The sequence below is a fragment of the Camelus bactrianus genome, chromosome 13 (genome assembly GCF_048773025.1).
Source record: "Camelus bactrianus isolate YW-2024 breed Bactrian camel chromosome 13, ASM4877302v1, whole genome shotgun sequence".
Taxonomy (NCBI): Eukaryota; Metazoa; Chordata; class Mammalia; order Artiodactyla; family Camelidae; genus Camelus; species Camelus bactrianus.
In genome coordinates, this window is record NC_133551.1 from 56,101,473 (window position 1) to 56,122,416 (window position 20,944).

General features: G+C 42.6%; 1 protein-coding gene across 1 annotated transcript in view; it reads left to right on the top strand.

Moving 5' to 3' along the window:
• The window catches only part of CSMD2 (CUB and Sushi multiple domains 2), a 575,735-nt gene that overhangs the window by 500,989 nt on the left and 53,802 nt on the right, over positions 1–20,944 (top strand). The window contains exons 47-52 of the mRNA XM_074376903.1: positions 7,383–7,571; positions 9,998–10,144; positions 12,883–13,071; positions 17,111–17,296; positions 18,269–18,463; positions 20,139–20,312. Coding sequence (XP_074233004.1) covers positions 7,383–7,571; positions 9,998–10,144; positions 12,883–13,071; positions 17,111–17,296; positions 18,269–18,463; positions 20,139–20,312 — 1,080 coding nt within the window. The remainder of the gene's footprint in view (positions 1–7,382; positions 7,572–9,997; positions 10,145–12,882; positions 13,072–17,110; positions 17,297–18,268; positions 18,464–20,138; positions 20,313–20,944) is intronic.

The window sequence follows — 20,944 nt, forward strand, 5'->3', positions numbered from 1 at the left end:
TCCAGAACCTCCTTGATTTGCTCCAGTCATAGTTTCTCATCTCTTGCTCTGTTTCTATATCTTCCTGGTTCCAGTCTTCTTTAGATTTACGCCCTGTTCTCAGCCTCGTACTTTCCTCTAAGTCTTAGTGGCACACTTGTCTTCCCAAGGTGTGACCCTTCATAGTCTTTTTTATGATAACAGCTTTATCAGGATATAATTCATATACCATGCAACTCATCCATTATTAAACTGTATACTTCAGCGGTTTTTAGTATATTCAGAGTTTTGCAACCATTATCACAATCAATTTTAGAACATGTAAATCACTCCCCACTTAAAAAAAATCCTTTACCTGTTAGCTGTCAGTTCCCATTTCTTTCCAGCCCCCTCAGTTCTAGGCAACCACCAACCTAATTGCTGTCTCTATGAATTTGCCTATTCTGGGTATTTCGTATAAATGGAATCCTACGTTGTGTGGTCTTCTGTGACTGACTTCTTTCGTTTAGCATAATGTTTTATAGATGCATTCATGTTGTACCATGTATCAGTACTTCATTCCTTTTGTTGCCAAATAGTATTCCTTTGTACATATACCACATTTTTTAACCCACTCATCAGCTGATGGACATTTGAGTTGTTTCCACTTCTAGCTATTATGAATAATGCACCTATGAACATTCATGCACAAATTATTGTGAGAAACATGTTTTCATATCTCTTAGGTGTAAATCTAGGAAAGGAATTGCTGGGTCATATGGTAACTCTATGTTAAATTTTGAGGAACTGTCAGGGTATTTTCCACAGTGGCTGAACCATTTTTCTATTCCCACCAGCAGTGCATGAGGGTTTTAATTTTCCTACATCCTCTCTATTATTATTATCTGTCTTTTTAATTACAGCCATCCTAAGTGAGTGTAATGGGTATCTCATTGTTTTGATTTGTATATTCCTAATGTCTAATGATGAGAATTTTTTCATGTGCTTATTGTTCATTTGTATGCAGAAATGTCTATTCAGATCCTCTGCCCATTTTTAAGTTATTTATCTGTTTAATTATTGAATTATAGAATTTTAAAAATATACATATATTTTACATACAAGTCCTTTATCAGATATGTGATTTTCAGAAAATTTTTTCATTTTGTGGGTTCTCTTTTCACTTTCTTGATGGTGTTCTTAGAAGCACAAAAGTTTTTAATTTCAATCATGTCCAATTTATGTATTTTTCTTTGGTTGCTTGTGCTTTTGGTGGCATATCTAAAATTATTGCCTAATCCAAGGTCAAGAAGATTTACATCTATGTTTTTTTCTAAGGGTTTATGGTTTTTGATCTTAAATTTAGGCCATTATCTATTCTGAGTTAATTTTTATGTATAGCATGAGGTAGGAGTCCAAATTCATTTTTTTGCATATGAATATCCAGTTGTCCTGGTACCACTTACTGGAAAGACTATCCTTTCCCCAGTGAATTGTGTTGGCACCCTGTAGAAATCAATTGCCTATAAATTTGGGGATTTAGTTCTTGATCCTCAATTCTTATCTCTTGATCTGTATCTAAGACTATCCTTATGCCAGTACCATACTATCTTGATTATTGTAGCATGATCATATATTTTGAAATCAGAAAGTGTGAATCCTCCAACTTTATTCTTCTTTTTCAAGATTACTTTGGATATTCTGAATCTGTTGAATTTCCATACGAGTTTTAGGATCAACTTGTCAATATCTGCAAAGAAGCCAGCTGGGATTTTTATAGAGATTGAGTTGAGTCCACAGATCAGTCTGGGTCACACTGGCATCTTAACACTATTAAGTCTTCCAAACCATGAATATAGGATGTTTTTCCATTTGTAATCTCTTCAATGTACCACTTTCTTCTGCCTTTTGGCTTATCCTTCTCTTTTCTGCCTCAGCTAAAGTCCTGTCCAGTGAAGTCTTAGTCTCCTATGACTAGGATCAGACATTTTTCTATTATCTCGGAAGCATGCTTCTTGCTATGGCAACATGGAGAACTTGGTGAAATTCAAACTTAAAAACATTACAGTGCAATTATAGAACATCAAGGACAGAGAGAAAATGTTAAAGCCATCATGGAGAAAAGATAAATCAGACTTGTAGCATTATTTGCATCAAAAGTAATACCTACTTAAAGATAAAATGCAGCAGGAAAAATAATTGTAAATTATCAATTATGAGTGAGAATGAATTAATGAAATCTTCAGGCACACAAGGACAAAGTAAAGTTATTGCCTTACTAAAATCATAAAGAAACAAGACACAAAAATAATACATATAGGATTTTAATTGCATGAAGTTCTGGTACAGGTGAAACTAATGTATGGTTATAAAAATAACACCATTATTGGAGAATTGCTTGTTTAGGTCTTCTGCCCATTTTTGGATTGGGTTGTTTATTTTCTTCTTATTGAGTCGTATGAGCTGCTTATATATTCTGGAGATCAAGCCTTTGTCAGTTTCATTTGCAAAAATTTTTTCCATTACGTAGGTTGTCTTTTTGTTTTACTTTTGGTTTCCTTTGCTGTGCAGAAGCTTGTAAGTTTCATTAGGTCCCATTTGTTTATTCTTGCTTTTATTTCTTCTAGAAGAAAAATTTTGAGATGTATGTCAGATAATGTTTTGCCTATATTTTCCTCTAGGAGGTTTATTGTATCTTGTCTTATGTTTAAATCTTTGATCCATTTTGAGTTTATTTTTCTATATGGTGTAAGGGAGTGTTCTAGCTTCATTGTTTTACATGCTGCTGTCCATTTTTCCCAACACCATTTGCTGAAGAGACTGTCTTTATTCCATTGTGTATTCTTGCTTCCTTTGTCGAAGATTAGTTGACCAAAAGTTTGTGGATTCATTTCTGGGCTCTCTATTCTGTTCCATTGGTCTATATGTCTGTTTTTGTGCCAATACCATGCTGTCTTGATGACTGTAGCTCTACAAATGATAAATAGACACATGAAAAAATGCTCAATATCACTAATTATCAGAGAAATGCAAATCAAAACTACAATGAGGTATCACCTCTCACCTCACACCAGTCAGAATGGCCATCATTCAAAAGTCCACAAATGACAAATGCTGGAGAGGCTGTGGAGAAAAGGGAACCCTCCTACACTGCTGGAGGGAATGCAGTTTGGTACAGCCACTGTGGAAAACAGTATGGAGATTCCTCAAAAGACTAGGAATAGACTTACCGTATGACCCAGGAATCCCACTCCTGGGCTTATATCCAGAAGGAACCCTACTTCAGGATGACACCTGCACCCCAATGTTCATAGCAGCATTATTTACAATAGCCAAGACATAGAAACAGCCTAAATGTCCATCAACAGATGACTGGGTAAAGAAGAGGTGGTATATTTATACAATGGAATACTACTCAACCATAAAAACCGACAACACAACGCCATTTGCAGCAACATGGATGCTCCTGGAGAATGTCATTTTAAGTAAAGTAAGCCAGAATGAGGAAGAAAAATACCATATGAGATCGCTCATATGTGGAATCTAAAACAAACAAACAAACAAACAAACAAAGCATAAATACAGAACAGAAATAGACTCATAGACATAGAATACAGACTTGTGGTTGCCAAGGGGGTGGTGGGTGGGAAGAGACAGACTGGGATTTCAAAATTGTAGAATAGATAAACAAGATTATACCGTATAGCACAGGGAAATATATACAAGATCTTATGGTAGCTCACAGAGAAAGGAATGTGACAATGAATATATATATGTTCATGTATAATTGAAAAATTGTGCTCTAAACTGGAATTTGACACAACACTGTAAAATGATTATAAATCAATAAAAAAATGTTAAGAAAATAAAATAAAATAAAATAAAAATAACACCATCAATTTCCTGGAGCATTGAGACAGGTCATGCTGATTGCAGAGGGCATAAGAGAACCTTCTAGGATAATGGAAATAATCTATATCCTGATTGTGGTAGTGGTTACACAGGTATGTACATTTGCCAAAACTCATTAAATTGTATACTTAAAAATCCATGCATTTTATTGTAGTTAAATTATATCTCAAACCTTTTGAATTTTAAGAAGAAATTAATGAGTTATAAGCAGAAAAACAGCCTTACTGGTAAATAAAAAGAAGTACCTGAAACAAAAAGTAGCAAAATAATCAAACCATCAGGTAAACTGAACAAAGGGAAAAAGAGAGTATACAAAAGTAAGAAAGGAAAAGTGGAATATAATCATTGAACCAAAGAATTTTTTTCACTTATGAGGTTATTTTATACAAATCCATGCCAATAAATTCATGATATGAATGATTATTGAAGAAGGTATAATTTAATAAAATTGACCCAAGTATAGATAGAAAGTTCATACTTTCCGAATTCTCTAAAAATAAAATAGGGAATGTTATCAGAGGAAACCCCACCAAAAACATCAAGACTAGATGGTTTCACAGAGGAATACTACTAAATCTTCAAAGGCTAGACATCACAAGCTTAGGGGGGAAAAAAAACCAAACTAAAAAAAAACAAAAACTTGTAGACACTAATGCCTAAATCTGAAAAAATTACAGACAAGAAGGCAAATCTGGGCACCAATCTCATTTGAGAGAGCTTGCCTGTTTCCTCTTGATGGAGGCAGATTCAAGTAGAAAGGTAAACAGCTTGAAAGCAGACTAGGGGAACTCAGATATCACCACACCCGATATCACCACACCTCAGTGACCTTTGTAGGTCATCAGGTTAGTGAAATCCAGAGCATTTCAAAAGCCAGGCTGGTTTCCTCCTAGAAGCCATTTGCTTTTCTTTTTCTCTTAAAATTCCTAACTTCCTCCTCCACTTCTTCCTTTTGTAAGTTCCACACTGACCACCTTCCTTAGGGTGGGATGTTTTTCTTTAGATACCTTTTTAAATTGAAGTATATTTGACTTACATTACGTTAGTCTCAGGTGCACAACACAGTGGTTTGATATTTTTGTAGATTATGTACCATATAGTTATTATAATATTATTGACTATATTCCCTGTGCTGTACATCACTTCCCTGTGTTGTTACCACTTATTTGGTAACTGGTAATTCGTACCTTTAAATCCCCTTCAGTTATTTTGCCCAACCCCTGACCCCTCTCTTCTCTGGCAGCCACTAGTTTGTTCTCTGTATCTGTGAGTCTGTTTCTGACATGTTATATTTGTTTCTCAGATTTCACATATAAGTAAAACCATACAGTATTTGTCTTTATCTGTTTATTTTACTTAGCATAATACCCTCCAGATCTATCCATGCTGTTGCAAATGGCAATAGGTCATTATTTTTTATGGCTGAGTAATATTCCATTGTGTATATATACCACATCTTCTTTGTTTATTTATCTATTGGTGGACATTTAGGTCACTTCTATACCTTGGCTATTGTAAGTTTTAAAAAAATTTCTGCAATGAACATTGGGATGCTTAATCTTTTTAAATTAGTGGTTTGGTTTTCCTCAGATAAATACCATAGAGAAGAATTGCTGGATCATATGGTAGTTCTATTTTTAACCTTTTTGAGGAAACTCCATGATGTTTTCCATAGTGTTGTACCAATTCACATTCCCACTAACAGTGCACAAGGGTTCCCTTTGTTCCACATCCTCGCCAATACTTGTTAAATCTTGTCTTTTTGATGATTGCCATCCTGACAGGTGCAAGATGGTAATCTCATTGTGGTTTTGATTTGCATTTCTCTAATAATTAGCTGTCTTGAGCATCTTTTCATGTGCCTTTTGTCCATCTGTATGTCTTCCTTGAAAAAATGTCTATTCATGTCCTCTGCCCATTTTTTTAATCAGATTTTTTTGAGTTGTATGAGCTCTTTTATATTTTGAATATTAACCCCTTATTGCACATATCTTTTGCAAGTATCTTCTCCCGTTCAGTAGGGTGCCTTTTCATTTTGTTGACGGATTCCTTTGTTGTGCAAAAGTTTTTAGTTTGATGTGGTCCCATTTGTTTATTTTTTTTATTGTTGCCCTTGCCTGAGGAGACAGATCCAAATATATATATATATATTTATATAGCTATATATATATATATATATATTTATATGTTTTTATTTATACATATATATTATATATATCTAAGACTGATTTCAAAGAGGATGTAGGTAGTTTACTGTGTTTTCTTCTAGGAGTTTTATGGCTTCAGGTCTTACACTGAAGTCTTTAATCCATTTCAAGTTTATTTTTGTAGATGATGTGAGAAAATAGTCTAGTTTTATTCTTTTACATGTAGCTGTCCAATTTTTCCAACACCATTTCTTAAAGAGACTGTCTTTTCCCTATCGTACAGTCTTGCCTCTTTTGTCATAGATTAATTGGCCATATGTGTGGGGACTTATTTCTGGCCTCTCTGTTCTGTTCCATTGATCTATGTGTCAGCTTTTGTACCAGTACCACACTGTTTTGATTACCATTGCTTTGTAGTATAGTTTGAGGTCAGGCAGTGTGACCTCCAGCTTTGTTGTTCTTTTTCAGGATTACTTTGGCTATTTGAGATCTGCTGTGCTTTCATATTAACTTTAGGCTTATTTGTTCTAGTTCTGTGAAAAATGCCATTTGTGTTTTGATAAGGATTGCACTGAATCTGTATATTGCTTTAGGTAGTATGGACATTTTAATAATATTAATTCTTCCAACTCATGAACATGGAATATCTTTCCATTTGTTTGTGTCATCTTCAATTTCTTTCTAGATATCTTAGTCACAGCCATACTCTGCTGTTTCCTTGTGTTCCTAGTGTAATTGCCATCATCTCTACAACTTATGGAGGCACAATGTTGAATGCTTTAAATATATTATTTAGTGTAATACTGTAATATGTTTTCATATAACATGATATATAACTATATAATTTTCTGTGTAATACAGCAGCCCTGTAAGGTAGGTGTTATCTTTCTAGATTGGAGATGGAGAAGCCATTGCACAGAAAGGAAATAATTTGTTCAAGACCCACACAGGTAGTAAGTGACAGAGGTGGACTGTAAATCCAGGTGTGTTTGACTCAAAATCCCATGTGCTTGCCTCTGCCCTATACTCTCTTTGTCTAAATCAAACCCACTTAACTCTTGGATTGAGGGTGCCTTACTGTTGTCTGTATGTACCTATCATCCCCACCTGCTCCAAAACCCATATCTGAGCTAAGTAGTTTAATTCCAACCAACTGACCAAGCCTGAGCCTCAGCCATCTAGTAACACTGACACCGAATCTGAGATCAACTCACACCATGGAGCAGTATAACGATGAGTGTTGGAATCTTGTTTGAATGTGCTCAGATACTGACTGGTTGTCTTTTGCACCAGAGAAAAGCAAGTATGTTGACCCTAGTTCCATCGCCATCTCATGTACCTGGTATTTCTCTTTCTCTCTCCAAGTGCACTGCCCAACGAATGAGCTTCTGACAGACTCCACGGGTGTGATCCTGAGTCAGAGCTACCCTGGAAGTTATCCCCAGTTCCAGACCTGCTCTTGGCTGGTGAGAGTGGAGCCTGAGTATAACATCACCCTCACAGTGGAGTACTTTCTCAGTGAGAAGCAGTATGATGAGTTTGAGATCTTTGATGGTAAGTAAATCAAATCATTCCCTGCTACAGATAGCACAGACTTGCTTCAAAACCCTAGGAGTCTATGATGCAGCCTCCCAGTTAGAACTTTCCAGGTGCTCTACACAATGTCTTTCTCTACCACAGAAACCCCAATAGCATGGAAGCTGATGAGTTGTAAGGCCCAGACAGTAGGGCTGCTTGTATTTACAGCCTGGACCTGCTCCAGCACCCTTTCATAAATCTAGCCATCACTCAAAGCTAGCATGTCATGAATGTCAACCAATAAATGAGTCATAGCGCTACTCCCAAATGAAGAGTAGACTGCCTCCAAAATCCAAAGAGCTCTACCAGACACTGCTTCTTTCCTGGTGATAGGAAAGAAAAAGTGCAATAACCTGCTCTTTAATTTGGAGGCAGTGTCTTAGCATGCTCCAGGCCTCGGGTTCCTAAAAAATTCACCTGACTCTTTGTAGGATTTATCTCTTACCCTCTGGAGTACATGTGTCTTGCAAAGGCATGTACACTAATTTTCCCTTCTGGCACATCAGATCCAATGAATCCAATGTCATTGATACAGTAAATCAATATGCTATATCAGGATATCCAGATGGTCCACATCTCTTCATATTACATTGTGACAGACCAGGAGAATTAACATAGCTCTGGGGCAAGACCTTGGATGTATATTGTTGTCTATTTCATGTAAATGCAAGTTGCTTATGATCCTCCTTTCTGGTGGTTATAGAAAAGCATGCATTGTTAGATCAGTAACTGCATTCCGTATAACCAAGGCTAGGTTAATCTGCTCTCATGAAGATACTACATCTGGCATAGTTCCTGCAAGCTGAGGCTACTACTTGGTTAAATTTGAACTGTGAGATGGACCCAGGATAGGACTCTATTTCTTACCATCCCACCCCTCACACACACCCCTGTTGTAAAAAAGGAGCCATGCTAGTGCTTTGGGCCCCAAATAGCATCAATTCACACACTTTATATACAGAAGTCTTCCAAATATCTAGACATTCTCTTTTCTCCAGTATTCAGTTCCCTGAGTTATTAGTGGTAGGTCTTTTGGGATAAGGACTCAGGCAATCACTCCTCTATACACCTGGTGTTATTTTGCAGGGTCCTTTTTCGTAAGGACCCAGCCTCTCCTTCAGCCAGAGTGTTCTGGAGTAAGAAATGAAACTTGGCTCAAGTGTCCAAATTATTCAAGGGACTGGAGCTGTCCATACCCTTTTGGTTGCATATTTATGATCTGTTTTATTCGTATTTTTATGGCCTGCCCATCTCTCTTGCCCTTAGGAATACCAAGTTCTGTGAGCCATCTCCATGGATCCTGCAGATCAGGCCCTTGTGGCTGGCATTCCAACCTGGCTGCCCACTTTAGTGATTATGCCACCCTTGTTTCTGACGATTCAGTGCTTCCTCCTGGCCTGCGTATTGAGGCCCCTCTCCTCCCCATCAGTACTAGGGGGCCCAGCTCCGCCAGCATCTCCTTCCGTCAGTTTCAGCCGGCGGCCGTTACTTGGGCTGTGGGGGATGCTGGTCCTCACCCCCGCACCTGTGCATGCCTTTTTGCTCTGGGAGCCGGAGTGTCCTCCAGATCTTCCTGAAGGACATGGTCAGCTAGTGGGTGTTCTGGTCTAACACAGTGGATGTGCCATTTCCCTGAGCCTTTTGACCCCTTCCTGCGTATTTTGTCACAGCAGTTCGGATGCCTCTGCTTTGTTTAACGTGGTCCATTACTTCTGCCAAGCTCCCAAGAGCCGTCTCAGCAGCATATTAGAACCATCACTCAGGGCTCTTTCCAGGATGATAAATCCTGTGTTTTGGATTTATCCAGCTGTATACTCTGCATCCCGTGACCCAGCCCCCTCAGGATACACTTCCAGACATTTAAGTTTGGGAAAAGAAGAGGGAGGCCTTCCTGAAGAGCCTTGGAAAGGAACATCAGGGAGATTGGTTGTTTATGACATTGAGGCATAACATTTCCTCTAGCTTGAGTGCAGTAAATTCATACATAAATATTTTTTCTATATGGCAGGCATTGAGCTGTTTTTAGTCTGCACAAGTGAAGTAGGATGGGGAGGTAAAAAAGTTCCCAGGTTGAGAACTAGCTCTTCCAATTAGCCAGCTGCTTGGCCCTCGGCAAGTCCCAGGGGGGCACATGGATTTCATGTCAACTGCCAGCTGCTGTGCACTGGCAGGGACGTCTCGGAGCACTGCTTTAGAGCTCAGGAGGAAAGAGCACCTAGAGCAAGGCCCGAGGATGCTGGGAGAGGAGCAGACGGGCCAGTGACGGTGCTCGGTACCATCCCGCATCTGCGCGGCTTCACTTGAGGAGGGGAAGATGGGAGGTGGTTATGTTAAAGGTATCACCTCTGATGTCTCTGACAGCTGTGATGGTCTGTAATCCTGTGTCCGCGCTCTCCCCCCAGGCCCCTCAGGACAGAGTCCTCTGCTGAAAGCCCTCAGTGGCAATTACTCGGCTCCCCTGGTCGTCACCAGCTCAAGCAACTCTGTGTACCTGCGCTGGTCGTCAGACCACGCCTACAATCGGAAGGGCTTTAAGATTCGGTACTCAGGTGAGTAGAACATGAGGACTTGTGAGAAGGGCTGCAGCCCCTGAGCCCCTTAAGTTTCCCACCCAAAACACCCCAGTAAGCCATGGGCATCTCCTTATCCATGGCGGAGCTCCTCCGCAGGCCTAGGGGCTGACAGCCTCTCTCCTCCCCTAAGCCTCTCTCACTTACAACTGCACAGTGAGTCTCTCTCACCTATGGCTGCACAGTGTCCTTGATGTTTTCCCTCCTCCCCTTTTCTGTACTTCTCCCCACGTTCAACCTCTTCCCTCTTTCTGCTCATACTGCCTGTCTGTGTCTTTTGGATAAGTTAATTATACATGATCTTATAATGCCAGTATGAGGTTTTATCCCTAACACTGTTGCAATGTTAATAAAAGTTCCCTAAAACCCTAAGACATAGGTCTCCAACTGACCAGTATTAGACAGGCTGCAAAAGATAGGTGGTATTTTGAGTCCAGGAGCCTCTTTCCTGCTCTGCAAGCCATATCTCATACGCAGAGTGAGATCAAGGGCCACGCTAGCCAGACGGATGACTGGCCAACAGTCTACAAGGGGCACAAAAATATCCTTGGAAAGGTAATGAGATGGAGAAAAATCAAAGTTATCTGAACTCCCATCATGGGGTTTACTGTCTGTCATTGGAAAGAAAATCTGAAAAGCTGCTTGCTGCCCATTTTGAAGGGCAGTGGGTCCACTGAACTGCTGGCTGGGCTCTGGGAGCTCAGAGACAGATGTGAATTGCTTTAAGACCGTGACAAATCCCCCCAGGCGTCGGCCCCCTTCAGCAGGCTGCCCCCGGCTGCATTTGGCCTACATTCCAAACAAATGTTGGACAAACCTTGAAAGCCTATCGATTAGATGGGCTGTCAGATGGCAGCCCGAGTCACCACCTGTCTCAGTCCGTCCCTTCTCACAGCCTGCCAACTTAGAAGGCCAGCCCAAACTTAGCGGGCCATTTGAAATCTTAAGAAGCTCTTAGGTGTGCTTCAGCGGGGCGCCAACCAGAGGAAGCTGCGGGGAGCCTGGGAGGAGGAGGACCTAAGCTATCTCAGAATCCATTTCCTCTGCAAAGTGGATCCCACATCCCTTTCCTCCACACGCACAAGAGAGATGGTGGCTTCATGACCCCCAGGGTCGGTGATCAGCTCTGTCACCAACTGAGCTGGATGATTATTAAACAAGTCACTCAGCCTCTTCAGGTCAGGTCTCCATTTCCTCATGATGAAAAAGAAACTTTAAGCTACCTGTCAGGGAGATTCCAGCTAAGTTTCTAACACAAAAAAGACATAAGGCATTTTAGTAGCATTTCTGTCTGCTAGTTGCTAAACCCTGAACTAAAAGCCATGAAGGGGTTGCCCTTTCCTTGATGCTTTTAAAGATTAATCACATGTTGGTGGGTAATGAGTCAGCTATAATTACAGTCCATACGCTATGTAGAAAGTGAATTAATTACAGGATGAGACAGTGAGTCCTTAATGAAAATACAGTGGAGCCGTGTAATTGGCACAGGCATCTAGCCTTGTGATGGAGTAGATTTTGTAACTGAGATGCTTGTTCTTGACTGAGGTAGACGTGTAGCTCAAGGCACAGGCGGCAAGGCAGGAGCAAGGAAGCGCGTCCGGCTTGGAAGGGAGGTGTTTAAAACTCAGTTTCACCAGCAGAGGGATGTGATCACGTAAGAGGCCAGAGGACCGCACTGTGGGAAGGATGCACAAAGGGTCCTGCATCCTCATCCTACCTTATCCAGTGTCTACCTGGGAGCCCCGGCCAGGGACTCTTAGAGCAAGTGAACAGGCTCGCTGTCTGTGTTCCTTTGGTCATCCTTCCTTCCCGGGCTCACAGCACTTCCCCTGAGGATCCCTGGGGGAGGTTTTCGTTAAAGGTTCTCTGAGGCTGGGGTTTTCATCGGTTCTCTTCACTGCTATATTCCCAGCACTTAGAACAGTCCCTGGGATAGAATAGACGCTCGATATCTGTTTGTTGAATCAATGAATGAATGAATGAAATAAGCTGAAGGCATATGTTGAGGGGGAATGAGGACTGTGGATTTTCTGTCCTGGTTTGTCATAGTCACCTTCGCCCTGCTGCCACCACGCTACACAACAGAAAGCAGGACAGGGACCAAAGTTTACTGAGCACTGAGTGCCCTGCGCTGGGGCTGGTGGCTTTACAGGCACGACCTCACTTAATTGTCCCAAAACCTGTAAGGGAGGTATTGCCGATCCCAACGGACAGGAGAGAGAAAAGGAGCTGAAAGCACCTCGGCGATTTGTTCCAGGTCACAGGCCTGTGGACAGGTCAGAGGTGGGACCCGAGTGCAGCCCTGGCTCCAGGGTCCTCAGCCCTGCGGTCACACCCTTCTGGGACCAGCCCCGCTGGGTTCTATTTCCTGTGTCTCACTGGGAGCTGGTGGGAGTCGAGAGCCTGAACCAGTGCTGCCCCCAGGCTGCAAAGGGGACCCAGTGCTTCATGTGGCTGTTTTTCCTTGTCTTCTCTTCCCTTTCCTTCCCTTCTCTTCCCTTCCTTCTCTTTTCTTCTCCTCTCTCCTTTTCTTTTCTTTTCCCTGGCTTCCCTAAACTGATTGGCTGTTTTTCAGTATCGACTACTCAAGCCTTCCTAAATGGCAGTGGTGAAGACAAGGAGAGGGGTTGGGGGAGAAGCCAGGGGACGGGCCTGCATGAAGGGCCATCTCTGCCTTCCCGCTGGGCATCGTCCCCTGACCTTCATCTTGTGTCCAGCTCCCTACTGCAGCCTGCCCAGGGCCCCGCTCCATGGCTTCCTTCTGGGCCAGACCAGCACCCAGCCCGGAGGCTCCGTCCACTTTAGCTGCAACGCTGGCTACCGCCTGGTGGGACACAGCATGGCCATTTGTACCCGGCACCACCAGGGCTACTACCTGTGGAGCGAGTCCATTCCTCTCTGTCAAGGTGAGAAGCAGGAGGGAAGGAGGTGACAGGTGGCTCTGCTCCTACTCACAACTTGGGCTTCTCCCAGGACCGATCACTGCCAAGTGCGGATTTCCTCATTGGTAATGGATTCATTCCTTCAGTGGATGTATGTCACGGAGCCATAATATCTGGAGCCCTGGGGATGGACATACATGTAAAACACAGCCTCGGTGTTCCAGAGCAATGAGGGGGATGGATACATAGCCGCAGAAATGCAAAATGACAGAGGAAGGAGGTGCTGTATCAGGAGCACAGCGTTGAGAGAGCCCACGGAGGGTACCCACCTGCTTCTGGGCAGCTAGGAGGCCAGAAAAGGGGATGCCTGGGCTCGGGCTTATAGAGCAAGGGGGACGGTGGCGGGGGGGGGGGGGGGGGGGAGGTGCCAAGGAAGACATTCTAGGCAACAGCACGATCATTTGCAAAACCACAGACTCCCAGAGAGATCACAAAGATGCAAAGCAGCTTGGGCTGGCTGAAGCACCAACTCAGGTCGGAGGAGGTGAGGGGCAGAGGGCAGCAGGGTGGGCAGCCACTACCCCCTCCTCAGATATATACCAGTTTGCATGGTATATATATACCTTTGATCATTTATGGGGTTTTTTTTTCCTTAAAGTAATGCACATTCAGACTAGAAATCTGAAGGAAAAAAGCTATAGATAATGCAAAAGGAAAAAGCAAAAATGATCTATAATCCCATCAGTTGAGATCACCACTGTTAACATGTCAACACATTTCCTGCGGTCTTCTATATGTTGTTTACAAAAATGGCATTGTCAGTGTCTTCATGTTTTGTGAACATCTATCACGTAGTTAAATACACTTTCTCATCAGTATTTTTAATGGTTGCATAGAAAAACTGTTATTTATTCCAGGATCCTGGTCATTTGGATTTTTGTATTTTTGCTACCGTAAACAATGCTTCTATTAAAATTATACTTCCATCTTGGTAAGCATCCATATTTATTTCCTTAAAATAAATTCCCAGAAATGAGATTGTCGAATCAAACCCCCCCCCAAAATCTACAACTTTTGATACTCATTGCTGTCCAGAAAGTTTGCCTTCACCTATATTTCCACCAACAGCAAGTGAAAGTTGTCTTCTCTCCCACATTCTCAACATTATATACAACGTTAAAAAGAAGAAAGAAAGAAAAAATTTTTACCAATTATATAGACAAAAACAGGAAATCACTTGATGTGATGTTCTTGCGTTTTGGTTCCCAGCACAGTGGTGTACTTTTTAATGACATCTGTTATCTCTGACCCTCATGACCTTCTCTGGCCTGTGCCCAAGTTTTCTCAAAGAACAGAAACAATGCGTCTTTAATATTCTGTCTGATGCTCTAAGCAAAGATCACAGAGAACTGACAAATGGCAAATGTCGTTTGGCTTTAGTTTCCATTTCTCTAATGGTATCAACACAGACAAGTCTTTTTTCCAAAACTCCAGTTGGAACCAGCCAGGCCTCTCATTTCTCTCTTTTGTCACTTCCCAAAACCAAGCCCCTCTAGGCTTCGTCCACTCAGCCCCATGCTTCTCTGCTGCGTCTCCTCCCCGCCCCGCGCTCCCCTCCGGTGTGCCCCTTCTCAGCCATCCCGTCCCTGCTCTCTGGAATCCTGGTGCCATGCGGACAAGCGTGCACCCTCGGCCACCACCCAGAAGGTGCTCTTCACTTCTGCCTCCACGGAGACTGTGGCTGTGAGAACACAGATGCCGTGGCCCTTTGAAGGGAGGGTGCTCTCACCACCCATCCTCTCCCTCAGAGACTTCACTCCACCACAAGCTTTGTGACTCTGTCCCCTCCTCTCCTACCTCCAGGAGGTGTCCCTCTTACCTCTGGCTTGTGGGGACTGCGTTTTGGCCTGGAGATCACAAGACAGCCTTTTAGTCTCTCAGGCTGAAACGTTATCTTCTGTCCTCTTGGTTATTCATGACAGAAGGGCCAGGCCAGGGATGCTGAGAAGTGCTGCCCTCGGCCCCTTTCAGTCTGAAGACTGTCTCTTCGGCTCTGGGGAACTTTCATCTCTGATAATTCCATCCTCTCCACTTTCCTGTTCTCTCTTTCTGGACCCCTGACGTGTTGACTGTTGGACGTCCTGGATTGATCCCCTGTGCTTTTGGTCCTTTTCTTTCATTTTTCAGTCTCTGTCTTTTTGGTCTGTATTCTGGGAAATTTCTTTTAATCTCTGCCCCTTCACCCCTTCTATTTAATGCTTCTTTTGGTGATCATATTTTTAACTTAAAGGAGCCCCTCCTTGTTCATTTTTTTGTTGTTCTTTTTCAAAGCACTCTGTTCGCATTTTATATATTAATGTCACCTTGACTTTCTCAAGATAGTACCAATCAGATGTTTAACCATTATATGTCTTCTATTACCAAAGCTAAGTCTGTTTCCTAGGAGAGACTTTTTTTCCCCCTGTTTTTAATCTTATCTTTGTTCATCTCTTCCTGCTGCTGGTTTTCTTCACGTGCATAGTGATTTTTGACGATTCATATTTTTAAGTAAAGGCTAGGTTGTTTTTCCCAGGTAACAGATGTGGATTACCTTTGTTGTTAGTATCCGCAGATATTGTTACCTACTGGGTTTCTCCCATGAATAAGAAGTTGAGATACAACATTGTAAACTGACTATATTATAAAAAAAAAAAAAAAAGAAGTTGAGTTGAGTATGTGGTAGAGATAAGCAGACAGAGGAGCAGCCTTTAGGCGGAGAGCCCTTAAATCCTTGCATTAAGAGTCTTGCTAGCTAATTTATTTTTTAATTTTTTTATTGAGGTATAGTCAGTCACAATGTGTCAGTCTCTGGTGTACAGCACAATGTCCCAGTTATGCATATACATACATATTGGTTTTCTTTTTTTTTCCATTAAAGGTTATTACAAGATATTGAACATAGTTCCCTATGCTATACAAAAGAAACTTTTTTTTAATCTATTTTTATATATAATGGCTAACATTTACTAGCTAATTTAAAATGTCATATTAGTTTCTGGTGTACAGCATGGATGGACTTGGAAGGCATTATGCTAAGTGAAATAAGCCAGACAGAGAAAGACAAATACTGTAAGATACCACTTACATGTGGAGTCTAAAAAAATACACTGTAAACTGACTATACTTCAATAAAATTTTTAAAAATTAAAAAATTTAAAAAGTACAACAAACTAGTGAATATAACAGAAAAGAAACAGACTCACAGATGTAGAGAAGGAACTAGTGGTTACCAGTGGGGAGAGGGAAGGAGGAGGGGCAAGAGGGAGGTGGAGGATTGAGAGGTACAAACTATCAGGTATAAAAATAAGCTACAGGATGTGCTGTACAACATGGGGAATACAGCCAGTATTTTATAATAATTGAGTATAACCTTTAAAACTTTCTGAATCACTATATTGTATACCTATAACATATAATGTGGTACATCAACTGCACTTCAGTTTAAAAAATAGGATATTGTAAAATTAATACATAAATAAATAAAAAGCGGTTTTAAAAAAAGGGGGCTTTACTCTGGGATGCCTACTCCTACTCAGCATCCCTAATTCTCTCAAGGAAGTTCTTTTCTTTACTTTTCTTTTTTCTTTTCTTTTCTTTTCTTCTCTTCTCTTCTCTTCTCTTCTCTTTTCTTTTCTTTTCTTTTTTCTTTCTTTTCCTTAAGTGGGAAAGAAAACCCTCTCTCTTTAGTTGGGAGAACGGCTGCCTGGATGTCTCTCCACTGTATCTGTAGGAAAGGATGGGGGACTGGTCTCAGCCGGTAGCTCCCTCCCATTTGTTTTGTGCTACAGCTTCTTGACTTCATTTAATCGGTCAACACATTTCATCTGCATTTCACCCTCCAAAGTTTTTTTCCACCTCCTCTGCTGATGGTCTTCCCATTTCCTTTTTTGTTATAAGGCCTCTCCTTGTTATTAGTCTTTACTATAATTTTATTAGGGCCTCAGGGGAGAAAAAAAGATTAAAATGTGTTCTCAGGACACCATCTTGAAGCAGATGTGCTCATGACGTTTTTTTTCTCCACTAGCTCTTTCCTGTGGGCTTCCCGAGGCCCCCAAGAATGGAATGGTGTTTGGGAAAGAGTACACAGTGGGGACCAAGGCCGTGTACAGCTGCAGCGAAGGCTACCACCTCCAGGCAGGTGCCGAGGCCACAGCGGAGTGTCTGGAGACAGGCCTGTGGAGCAACAGCAACATCCCCCCGCAGTGTGTCCGTGAGTCCTGGAGTAGTGGTGGCGGGTGTGGCGAGGGGCTGGGTAAGCAGCTGAAAATCGTCCTGGCAAAGGAGTGAGCTAAAAACTCAGTGATGGGGGAAAGCATTCACACAGAGGTCGGGGACTCGGGGCTGAGACGGGTAGGTAGTGCCATCTGCCAACCTGGGTTCCCATTTGTATTGGCTCTCAAAGCATTGAGAGACCACTGTTCCCTGAGATGTTTCCATAAACCATCACAGAACTTAGGAATAACTGGTCCACTTCCTTTAAATGGAAGAACTATCAGAAAGTTTGCATGAGTGTCCTTTGACCACAAAACTCTGAAATGACAGATACACAGTTCAGCTTAAGGCCAGAGTCACAAACTGGATGCCTCATGGGCCATAGCCTGTCCAAAGATACAGGGGTTTGTGTCTTTCTTTTGTTTTGTGTTGGTCCTTTGGCCTATGCAAATTTTTTTAATTTCTTCCCAACGTTTTTTTAAATGTATTTGCTTTATTTGATTTTCAATTCTTTGTTGTTGTTGTTGTTTTTAATGGAGGTACTGGGGACTGAACCCAGGACCTCATGCATGCTAAGCATGTGCTCTACCACTGAGCAATACCTACCTACCCCCAACATTTTTAAATCAGGAAATTTTACATAAAAATTTATCTTTCTAGCTTCTCTTGAAAAAGGCAGACCTGACCAATTGGAATTTGCAGTCTTAACATCCATCAGTCAACACTGACTGAGTGCCACCTCCCTTTTTCTTTTTCTTTTTTTTTTTTTCTTTACTTTTCTATTTTTTTTTTAGCAGATCTGCCCACCCCAGTTTGCCGCATTCCCCACCCAGCTCACATCCTGGGGACTGAAGACTCTGGATTCATCATCACTGCACTACGGTCTCCCAGTCCCCAGCTCCAGACTCTTGCCTGTGTCTTCCATAACTAATTAACTCATCCTCCTGTCTGCTTCTTCGTCTCTCCCCAGCGGTGTCCTGTCCCGATGTCAGCAGCCTTAGTGTGGAGCACGGCCGATGGAGGCTCATCTTTGAGATGCAGTACCAGTTCCAGGCCCAGCTGATGCTCATCTGTGACCCCGGCTACTACTACACCGGCCAGAGGGTCATCCGCTGCCAGGCCAACGGCAAATGGAGCCTCGGCAACTCTCTGCCCACCTGCCAAAGTAAGGCCAGGAGGGGAGGGTGGGCAGGTTTAGCACTGTGCCTCCAACCTGAACCGTCTCATACATGGGCTGGACTGGGGACAGGGAGAAGAGGGATATAAGCAGGGATTGCAGTGAACCTCTTTTTGAACACTCACCTAGAATCAGGAGCTGGAGAGAGGCCTCCTCCTTTAAGGAAGTACTTCTTAGCATCTTGTCAACTTATTAAAAAGTTGCCCTTGTCCAGGTGAGCATCCACTAATTCACTTATTCAACATTCATAGCAGGTATTGTAGAGATATGAAGATAAGAAGTTGTGGTTCCTGCCCACAAGAAGCTTGCAGTCTCCTAGACAGGCAGACAATAAAGAAGCAAGGATGATGAAATGTGATGAGTAAGACCTATAATGGGAGTATGTGTAGGAGGGATGAGTGTGGCACAAGGGACAGGCCACCTAAAGCCACCTGCCTCTCCTCCATTGTGAATTGTTTGTCCTTGGTTCTTTAAGATAGTTTCAAAGGTGAAGGTCCCTGGAGGCAACTATGAGATGGAGGTTTGTTAGGAAGTGCTCTTGGGATCACCACGGTGGGGGGGAAGGAAAGAGCAGGGGAGGGGAGAGGTGCGGAGAGGAGAGGAATAGAGAGGAGGGGAGGGAGGGAAGTAGGACTGGGAAGATAGGGAAGGTGGTCTCTGATGCAGTATCAGAGAAGGCCTCAGCTGATAAAGAGCTCTGAATCTGGGTGGCCCTTCAGAATTATCTCAGCTTGGAACAGGGGGCCTTTATATGTCCACACTGACCAAACACTGGGTGCAGGCTGCCCCAGGAAGAGAGCGCGACCTTGGGTAAGAGGACTTCTTAACCAATGCAATTTGAAAAGGGCTCACAGCTGAGGGTTGTCTGCCAGCAGGTGGGGAAAGAAATCCTTCAGTCCTAAAGGGGGATCTGAGTGGCTCATGGCAGCAGCCACCAATAGGGATGTACTGATGACACTGACTCAGGCAATGAGAATGTGGTAGAGGAAAGTAAGTGTTTGTGAAGGGACAGAAGGCGATCACTTGTCAGTGAGCAGGGGGACGTTTGAGCTTGAGTGGGAGAAGTGGTGTGTTCCCAACGTCTATGACCCAAGACACTGTTGTCTGTTCATCCAAGTGCAGACTCCGCAGCATAACCGAGTAGAAGTCAGGAGCGTATAACAGCTCATTACGATGATAACAGCCTTGGCCGTTGGCCTCACCTCAGTCTACCAGCCACCATCTGCAGTGCTCTGTGGGGAACAGTGTGAGGCTGCTGCTGGGCTCAGTACAGGGGACAGGGAAATTGACCTGCAGCATCTGCCTTGGAAGGCAAGGAGCATCCACAGAATTGCCATGTCTCTGATGCAGTGGTTGCCAACCAGGGTGCACATCTGAACCACCTGAATATTTTTTGATACACATGCTTGAATCATATCTTCAGAGATTGTCAATCATGGGTCCAGAGTGCAGCCTGGATGTTTTAAAAGCTCCTCGGGTGCTTCTGGTGACATCTCCAGTTGAGAACCACTGGCCCAGTGTAACAGCACAACGGTCACTGTCTCAACCCATATTCTGGTCATGTGTAAACAGATCTTATTTTTGTCGTTATTCTTGCTAATCAGAAGCAACACGTGTCCCTTCTTTCGGGGCTGCCTTCCTGAGCATTTTGTGATCTTTGTAGTCATCTCCTGCGGAGAGCTCCCCATCCCACCCAACGGGCACCGCATTGGAACACTGTCCGTCTACGGGGCAACGGCCATCTTCTCCTGCAATTCCGGTTACACGCTGGTGGGCTCCAGGGTGCGCGAGTGCATGGCCAATGGGCTCTGGAGTGGCTCCGAAGTCCGCTGCCTTGGTAAGTGACCTCCCCGGGCCTATCCCGTCCATTTTCCCCTCCTCAGGACAGGTTAGATCTTTCCAAAGCTGGATCCCAATCTTTGAACAGTGCTATTTTGCCTACTACCATAAAATGCTTAATCCGGACACTAGCTATGGGGCGTCTACTGTGACTAAACCCCTGAACCAGCTTCCCTACGAACACCCAAAAGAATGAAAAGGACTTCAGGTCTGATGAGACAAACCTTTGAGGGGTTCTCATTCTGATCAAAAAGACACCCCCTTTTAATTGGTCCTTGTATGATGGGGAAGCCCCCATCTCAACCTCCAGGGAAATTTACAGAGACATAGTCCTGCAACACACCTAAAATACCATTTTTATTATATATTAGCAAATGTTACATACATATGTATTTTATAAATATATAGTATTACATGTACTGTATTATTTATTATAATATATACATTTTTATCATTATCTTGTTTTATGACAAAAATATGTCGGTGTATGACAAGAGCATAAAAACCAACCTGGCTTACAGAGGACAAAGTTGGGGGGAGGGTATAGGTCAGTGAGGGAGTACATGTTTAGCATGCTTGAAGTCCTGGGTTCAATCCCCAGTACCTCCATTAATAAATAAATAAAAATAA